The 10092-nt window shown below is 39.5% G+C and overlaps 1 protein-coding gene across 1 annotated transcript in view; it reads right to left on the minus strand.

Annotated features, from left to right (window-relative positions):
• LOC115229018 (organic cation transporter protein-like) overlaps window positions 1–7654 on the minus strand; it is a 45392-nt gene extending 37738 nt beyond the window's left edge. Inside the window, exons 1-2 of the mRNA XM_029799445.2 lie at window positions 7475–7654; window positions 1–46 (exon numbers count right to left, since the gene is read on the minus strand). The exon at window positions 1–46 is cut by the window's left edge and continues 174 nt beyond it. Of these exons, the coding sequence (XP_029655305.1) occupies window positions 1–46; window positions 7475–7617 (189 nt within the window). The 5' untranslated portion in view covers window positions 7618–7654. The remainder of the gene's footprint in view (window positions 47–7474) is intronic.
• Window positions 7655–10092: the final 2438 nt, after the last annotated feature.

Genomic DNA, 10092 nt, shown 5'->3' on the forward strand with positions numbered 1-10092 from the left:
GCCTTGGCTTTTGTACGTATCATTCGGAAGGTTCGGTAAAGCGCACCTATAACAAATTCATTAATATTTCTTTTAAGTGATGTAATGATGGTTGAAAAGAAAAGAAAGAGGAAATGTAAAAGATAAAAGCAAAATATAAACATAATTAATAATAATAAAGGAAGAATTTTCTCAGTTGGAACGGGATTTCACTGCTTACCAAAAAAAAAAAAAAACGGTTACAAAATGTCTCAAACAACCATATATTCGATTAGTGTAGGTAGATATATAACACGCCGGACGAAATGCTTAGCGGTATTTAGTCTGCCGCTACGTTCTAAGTTCAAATTCCGCCGAGGTCGACTTTGCCTTTCTTCCTTTCGTGGTCGATTAAATAAGTACCAGTTACGCACAGGGATCGATGTAATCGATTTAATCCCCTCCCACAAGCTGTTCGCGTGGCAAAAATTTGAAATAATTATTTTTAATATTAATCTACACTCCAGACAATTTTTTACTGTCCAGTGATGAAAACACGGAATTACCCATCGGAGGAATTCACAGATATTAGGTACTGATCGTTGTTAGCCGTCAAATGGAACTTAACTGAGAGCCAATACCGTATCTGCCCGGATAATATATCCCTCCAAACTCGCTTCTATATATATATATATAATATGCATGTATATGTACGTATATACATATAGACACACCTATATTGCGCTCATGTTGCGTATACGCAAATTCTCAGATACAAATACATGCACTCGTGTTTGCGTGCGTGTGTGTGTGTGTGTATGTGTGTGTGTGTGTGTGTCTGTGTGTGTGTGGCGCTACAAGTGGAGAAATAGATCATTGCATTTAAGATTATATGTATACCATATGCCGACCATCAAACTACCGAATGAGCTTAAGATTGAAGTCCTGTTGTGAATTAGTGAAAAGTCGTTAAAAATAAGTGGTTTGGCTAAGACACAAAACACCATCACAGCATACCTGTAGCAGCGAATATAGTCACGCATGGACAAACACCCGGTATAAGAGAAATACCACGAAAATGGTAGTTGAACAACAGTAGGGTGCCAGCAGGGTGGAAGGTGGTGGTAAACGTAAGATTGGTTGCCGCCCGGAAACATTCATGGGGTGGGTCAAATCTATTGCTGTGTATGTATCTATGGCCTCATTAAGCTACAGATTTTGATAATAGTGGTATATGTATTTATGTATGTGTGTGTGTGTGTGTGTGCGTGCGCGCGCGCACATACACACACAGAGGCACACGTTTTCATTCACTCATTCACACATGCGCACACACACATTGTCAAATAGTGTCCTCCCTGCCCATTCCTTCGTCTTGTTTGCTACAGGTAGGCTGTCATCGTGTCTCGTTACATAACTAACACACTATTTTTACTGCTTTTTTTTTTACCAATTTGTAACAAACTCTCAAGGTTAATCCATTCGGTGGTTTGATGTTTAGCATATGGAATGCACAACCATATTTTATGTCACGTACAGAGAAAAAATGTCCCCTCAAAGTTTTTGCTGTGAGTGTGCGCAACAAGTTGTTTCTGTGCAACTTTTTGATTTTCTGTGCAAAGTATGCGTATCAGCACGCCATTGATTATCGTTCAAATTCCTTCAATAAAAAATATTCTGTTTAATCTTGAAAGCCTAATGTGCTCACAATTTTTTCCCTTGTGGACAGGCACAATTGGTCAGCTTAGAGAAAACACTGGTAATGACTCCTCTTGCATTATTGCCAACAACAGGCAGTTTTGCAAGCAAATTCACAAATGCATAGTCCTCTGCCTTTTCTATATTTATTCTCGCTCTATATCGTTTTGTTTTTCAGTCTTTGTCTATTTTTAACCAATATTTCTGTGTGTGTATGTGTGTATGTATATATATATACATATGTATATATATTGGGTTGGTGCATAATTATTGCGGCTTTTTTCAACAAATTTTCTTCGACAAAAACAATAACAACATGTAACAAAAACATCTTTAAATGATTATTCCGGAGTATATTCACCATCTACTTAAATTAGTGCTTCCCATTTGCTTGGCAGTCAGACCGTCATTTAATGATGATTTTTGTTAAATATTGTTATTGTTTTTGTTGAATAAAATTTGTCGAAAAAAGTCGCCATAATTATGCACTAACCCAGTATATATATATTTAATGTTTCAGCTGCAAAGCTGCGGTCATGCTGGAGCACCACCACTGACTGAGCTACACCATTATTTGGAATCTTCTGTAATATGTGGCATTTAATCAATGAGGGAGTTTGATGCTGCTGCCCTCGTCTGTGTTTCCTGCCGTGAGGTAGGCTCGTCTGGAACTCGTAACAGGAAGAGATCCAGTTTTGTTTTAAAGACACTTACATCCACACCATGCAGGTCTCTCAAGCATTATGGAAGGATATTAATGAGCTGTGGGCCCTTGAAGCCCAAGCTGTTGCAGTATCTGGTCCTATATTTTGTTGCCGATGTTGGGATTTTCGGTACTATACAGTGGCGCCCTGTTCCGCAGTTTGAATAACTTTCAATGCCAAAGTTTGGTAGAAGACCTTCCAGGATTTTCCTGGTGTATATCACTGCATATCTCTCCCGCCTTCGTTCCAGGGAGAAGAATTTCAATTCTTTCTGTATTTCCCAGTAGCTGACATGTTGCATCGAGACGATTTTCGTAGCGTAGCTTCGTTGGATTGCTTCGAGTACCACCGTAGATTTTTTATTGTGTGGTGACCCTATAAATGCATAAGATCCAAGAATCGAGGTGTAGGAGGAAGGTTCACTTCAAGCAATCCGTAGTAAATATAAAAAACACCTTTCGGGGACAATAGGGGTTTATTGAGACATACATAAATGCTTCATCGTCGTCATCATTTTAAATGCGCGTTTTCCATGTTTGCTGTGATCGGAGTTTATTGCAGCAGATTTTCTGGGTCGAATACACTTCTTGTCGCCAAATTTCACTTGTTTTCAAGCAAAGTTATATTTCCTCATGGCCAGATCTTTTTTTTCCGCAGAATATTGAAAGTTAATGATACTGTTTGTAAGACAGTGGACACTCGCTTATTGCCAGATGTAAAGAAGATGAGACACACACACACACACACACACACACTCACATGCACAAATACACAGAACATAGACACAGTCACAGCCCCATACACCCACTTACACACCACAACACACACACACATACACTCGCATGCACAAATACACAGAACATAGACACAGACACATCCCTCACACACACATACCCCCCCACACACATGCACAAATATACAGAACATAGACACAGCCACACACCCACCCACCCACTCACACACACACAAATCTTCTATGCAAATTTGGTACATTGTCAACAGAGCGGTAGAATATAGGGTGATAAACCTTTTTCTATATTTAGGCTGAACCACCTGCGGAGACTGAAGATTTTGGACTGAAATCCAGGCAATTCCTACCTAAAATCATGGAACTACAGACATTCAAAAACGACTTGTTGAACATTATACCCCGGCTGAAATTCTGTTTGCCCTCAAACTTTTTCCAGTGTAAACTTGGAGCAGAGATCCAAAGACTTAAATTTTCTGATAGAATCCTACGCTTTCCTGATAGGATTTAAAGTTTGTATAGGGTAAGTATCGATGCATATGCACACACACACACACACACACACACACACACACACACACACACACACACACACACACACACAAAGTATTTCTCTCAATAGTTTTAGAGAAAAAAAGGACACTAGATAATGTAGGCTTGAGAGACTGGAACATAGAAACAGACAGAAATACAAAGAGACAGACAGACAGACAGATAGACAGATAGATAGATAGATAGATAGATAGATAGATAGATAGATAGATAGATAGATAGATAGATAGATAGATAGATAGACTGGTAGATAGAAAGGGAGAGAGAAAAAGAGAGGTGGGGAACAGGTGTGCTCGGCCTTGTCTGAGTTTTTAATACTTAAAATAAATACGGTGCCAAGAATCCATTATATCCGGAGTGAATCGTTTTAAAAAGATGTTAATCTTCAGTTAGCCTAGGTTTGTTGATTCTCTTAAAATCATTGCATGACACTAAGTCAGAAGATAATTCCTATTAAGCTCCATAGAAATGTACCAAAAAATTTTAACAAACTGGAATTTCATATAAAACTTGTCATATATATTTTTTCTTGGGAAACAAAACGTGAAGCGAAAAGTAAATATGATTAAATGCTTTACAGTCTCAAGATTAAATCTATGCACGCAGTAGTCCGGGTCGGCTTTGTAAACTGAACTCAGCATTTTGAATACGAGGCGTGTGTCTTATGAATGAACCATTGTCGCCTAACGTCTGATTACATCATCATCTGGAGGGGAGGAAATCGACTGCAACGTTTTGGATACTCTCTCGGTTGAACTCAAAAGCATTGGTTACCGAAATGATTCTGGAGTTCAACAAGGCTTTTGAATGGAAGAAAAAGTTGAGCCATTATTGCAACAGTATCATAAGGTGGTGGCCGTGGTGGTGACGGTGACAGGAGTGGTAGGGAGTGATTGTAACATCATTGCAAGATAGTGGCATTGGTGGTGGTGGTGGTGGTGGTGGTGGTGGTGGTGGTGGTAGTGACAGTGGTGGCCATGGTAGATCAGTCCTCTCCATGCCTTTTCTCAAAAACCATTGGCATTTTTTGTAATCCCAGACATGTTCAAACATTCAAAGATCCACGAATGTGGCATCATGTGATAGGCCTTGCAATCATCTATCCAGACCATTGCTAAACTCATCTTCCTTCACTTGCAATCTTTTATCCCCAGTTTGTCTATGAGCAGCTGGCCTTTAGTTCCCATGGCCATAGAATACCACGTGGACGTCCGACGAGTAAAATCAGAAGTTCTTTAGCCTTGGTTGATGGTCTTTCTAGTGATGGTCAGATGTCAGACAAGGTATGGAAGTATGCCCTGGTGCAGCGCATCGCTGTATTTACTATTTGCCTGTTATTCCCTAAGCCTGATGGGTGATACTTCTCTCTTTTACTCTTTACTCTTTTACTTGATTCAGTCATTTGACTGCGGCCATGCTGGAGCACCGCCTTTAGTCGAGCAAATCGACCCCAGGACTTATTCTTTGTAAGCCTATTACTTATTCTATCGGTCTATTTTGCCGAACTGCTAAGTTACAGGGACGTAAACACACAGCCATCAGTTGTCAAGCGATGTTGGGAGGACAAACACAGACACACAAACATATATACACACATACACATACACACACACACACACACACATATATATATATATATATATATATATACGACGGACTTCCTCCAGTTTCCGTCTTCCAAATCCACTCACAAGGCTTTGGTCGGCCCGAGGCTATAGTAGAAGACACTTGCCCAAGGTGTCACGCAGTGGGACTGAACCCGGAACAATGTGGTTGGTAAGCAAACTATTTACCACACAGCCACTCTTGCACCATTCAGGCTAGAATCCTCCAACACATTGGTCTATTTGAGTAGTCGCTGTGCAAATTCTACCGCACAAAGACCCTTGACAACTGCTGGTTCGTTTGTCTTCCGCCTTTTTAGAACTAAAATAGTCACTAAAATATTTCCCTCCCGCAAACATTTTCTCATCTTCAACATGGCGTAAATTTTGAAACCCAGCCAGCAACAAAAATCAGTGAATTAGAAAAGTTTCCCCTTTAGTGAAAATGATTTACTCCGTGTGGCATTTATCTTCGTGGGTTGTGTGGATGTGGATGTGACAGTAGCCAAGATAGCAGATACCAGCCGAACAGCAGCAACAACATATCAAATATAAATGCTAACATCACCAATACCACCACTAATACAACAACAACAACAACGACAACAGAAATTAGAGCGAACAAGAAAAAATATTAACAACAGCAACCGTGAAAATGAAAATAACTAGGCGTAGGAGCGGCTGTGTGGTAAGTAGCTTCCTTACGAACTGCATGGTTCCGGGTTCAGTACCACTGCGTGGCACCTTGGGCAAGTGTCTTCTAATATAGCCTCGGGCCGACCAAAGCCTTGTGAGTGGATTTATTAGACGGAAACTGAAAGAAGCCCGTCGTATATATGTATGTATATGTATATATGTATATATGTATATATATATGTGTGTCTGTGTTTGTCCCCCCAGCATCGCTTGACAACCGATGCTTGTGTGTTTACGTCCCCGTAACTTAGCGGTTCGGCAAAAGAGACCGATAGAATAAGTACTAGGCTTACAAAAGAATAAGTCCTGGCGTCGATTTGCTCGACTAAAGGTGGTGCTCCAGCATGGCCACAGTCAAATGACTGAAACACGTAAAAGAGTAAAAGAGTAACGTTCAAAAGCTATGACTACGAAACCATACCTACCATCATCACCACCAACACCAGCACCACCACCACCACCACCACCACAACCACCACCACCACCATAGTAATGGGTATTGACATAACCACAAACGCTAATGTTTTAGACAGTCCCTCTTCCAAATTTGGCAATACAATGCCCCCTACTCCTAGTAAGTAACTCCTATACCAACCCCTTACCTACGTCCACCCTTTTTGTAACTCGTCTTCCTCTGTTCTCTCTTTTACTTGAATATTTCTAACTTCTCCTCTCACCTTCTCCACACAATAGCCATTCCTCAAGTGCCCTGCTTGTTATAACCAGAAATGGCTCTGACGAAAGTAGCATTAATATTCATAGGTCGTTCAATTTGCCTCAATTGTTCAATAGACCAACCGCGTAAACCTATCAGTAACGTACCTATAACGACTACTGGAAACAGTTGTAAGCCAAATTGCTCTAATAAACGAAGAATATGCAATGACCATTATTATAAACTTGTCTATTAAATAACAGTCTTTGTAAAAACCAGTTTGTCTGGAGCCCATCCATGGATTTACAATACAGAATTGTGATAACCATAGCTTTGAACTAAAAGATTATCTGGAGTTCTTCACTTAATCTAAGTAATATTATTAGCCTGGTGTGCCAAAAGAGAGCTTATGAAGTATTTTGCCCGGATTGATATTCCCTCACTTCTTGACGCCATGATAAATCGTTAGCCACTACTCACATTTTTTTTCTCTCCTTGTTTTTCTGTGTCCCTTTCTGTAGAATAGCGTAGGCTCGAAACGTAAAATACTTTTTCCATTCCTGAGCATTATACTAATACATCTGTTAGTTTTGTACACCAGTTGTCTTAGTCTTTTGTTTTTTTTCGTAAACTCTCCCTATATATATATATATATATATATATATATATATATATATTATATATATATATATATATACATACACACACCAAGATTTAGTGTTTGCATGAATGAATGTACATTTTTAATATCCACGGCAACTTTACCATAATGTCGATGGCAGTAGCTGACAAAAAGTCAAGAATCCAATATAAAAATTTAGAGAAAGAATTTGCAGAGAGACGAGATATATTGACAAACCTGTGTTGTTTTGTTGGTAAGATAAATACACTGATTCCATAATGGTAGCCATCCATACTGGCACCTAGATAAATCCATAAGATCATAAGTCTTTGGTACTTTCCCAAGGAACCGATATGGTTTAACAGAACATCAAACTTCATTTTTGTGATAGAATGTTTCGGAATTTATTCAAAGATAATCTGAAAAAATATAAAGAGAAAAAAACCCTGTTAAAATATGTTTTTATAGATCGAAAATGAAAAGACATTTAGATTATAGCAATATTGGTTTTAAATATTTGGCACAAGAGCAGAAAATTTGAGGGGAAGGGCTCAGTCGATTACATCGGCTCCACAGTTCAACTGGTACTTGTTTTATCGACCTCGAAACGATGAAAGGTAAATTTGATTTCACCGCGTAAAAACGGATGAAATACCGCTAAGCATTTTGTTCGACGCGCTAACGATTCCGCCAGCTGACTGCCTTAAACTATAGAAATAATGAAGAATTAGATATGTACGTGTGTGTATGTATGTATGTATGTATGTATGTATGTATGTATGTATGTATTTTATTTTTTTATTTCTTTCAGTCATTTGACTGCGGCCATGCTGGAGCCCCGCCTTTAGTCGAGCAAATCGCCCCCAGTATTGATTCTTTGTAAGCCTTATACTTATTCTATCGGTCTCTTTTGTCGAACCGCTAAATTACGGGGAGGTAAACACACCCGCATCGGTTGTCAAGCGATGATGGGGGACAGACGCACAAACACACACACACCGATATATATATATATATATATATATCTTCTTTCAGTTTCCGTCTGCCAAATCCATTATTCTATAGTAGAAGACACATGCCCAAGGTGCTACGCAGTGGGACTGAACCCGTAATCATGTGGTCCGTAAGCAAAATACTTACCACACAGCCACTCTACGCCTATATATATGTATATATATATATATATATATATATGTGTGTGTGTGTGGGTGTGTATATATATATATATATATATATGTTTTTTTTTTATTACCCACAAGGGGCTAAACATAGAGGGGACAAACAAGGACATATATATATATATATATATATATATATATATATATGTATATATATATACGCGTGCATGTACGTACCTAGCTGTGATGCGTGCACGTATGCAGTTTCATAAATTAGATAAGGTTATATTGCAGTTACAATGAAAAAAGACATAAATAAAACAGCGTTACGAAATCAATATCATGGAAAATTGTTCTCAGTTCGTCATATTTATTACTCAAAAAACATAATCATATATGCATCCGTCCACAGATACACACACGTGCACGCATATACACGTACATATATGTTAATAAGCTTGTGTATACATACGCACATACAAAAAAAACTATTCAGTGGCAATACTTAGGGTAGATTGCCAACTTTTCATATCATAATTACGCCTATCCATTCTACACAAAATACGGAGTTGTGCTTGAGATGATGTTTATACAGTGTAATATACTTGTTTTTCTGTATAATTTGTAACTTTTACATTGATACGAGGTTGTATCAAGAAGTTGTCGACTATGTTTAAAAGAAATAATTTGTTTACTCTTTACTCGTTACTCTCTTTTACTCTTTTACTTGCTTCAGTCATTTGACTGTGGCCATGCTGGAACACCGCCTTTAGTCGAGCAAATCGACCACAGGACTTATTCTTTGTAAGCCTAGTACTTATTGTATCGGTCTCTCTTGCCGAACCGCTAGGTTACGGGGACGTAAACACACCATCATCGGTTGTCAAGCGATATTGGGGATACAAACACAGACACACAAACATATACACACACATACACACACATATATATGCATATATACGACAGGCTTCTTTCAGTTTCCGTCTACCAAATCCACTCACGAGGCTTTGGTCGGCCCGAGGCTATAGTAGAAAACACATACCAGAGGTGCCACGCAGTGCGACTGAACTCGGAACTATGTGGTTGGTAAGCAAGCTACTTACCACACAGCCACTCCCATATATTTACCTAAGTTTTAACACCTTCTCCTTCGAATAGTCACCTTTCGCAGCAATACGCCGATCCCAGCATTCCTGACACTTTTGGGACCCGGCATGGAGGACGTTTTCCGTAAGTGAGTCGAGTATCTTCTTCGATTGGCTCTGGAACTCGGCCATAGTGTTAAAATGGCGACCTTTGAGCTGAATTTTCATCTTGGGAAGAGATAGAAGTCCGTAGGTGCTAAGTCTGGCGAATAGAGCAAGTGCGGACGCGACACCATGTTGTGTTTGGAGAGAAACTCACGAGTGAAGAGAACTCAATGACAAGGGTGCAGTGTCATCGTGAAAAACTCAATTCTTCGCGCTTCACAGATCTGGTTGCTTTCGCCGAACGTCCTCCTTCAAACGTCCTCCTAAAATGTCAATGTCTTCCGATGATCTGATGAACTTTTTTCTACATTTCGGAGTGACGCTCGTGACACATCTTCCGGATCGCTCATCGTCTTCCACGGGCTCCGCTTTTGAACTCCCGTGCCACTCGAAACATTGAGTACGACCCATTGCCACGTCGCTGTAAGCTTGCCGATGAGTTCTCAATGTCTCCCTAACAGAATTCCCAAGTTTAACGCAAAACGTC

The sequence above is a fragment of the Octopus sinensis genome, unplaced genomic scaffold (genome assembly GCF_006345805.1).
Source record: "Octopus sinensis unplaced genomic scaffold, ASM634580v1 Contig11610, whole genome shotgun sequence".
In the NCBI taxonomy this organism is placed as follows: domain Eukaryota; kingdom Metazoa; phylum Mollusca; class Cephalopoda; order Octopoda; family Octopodidae; genus Octopus; species Octopus sinensis.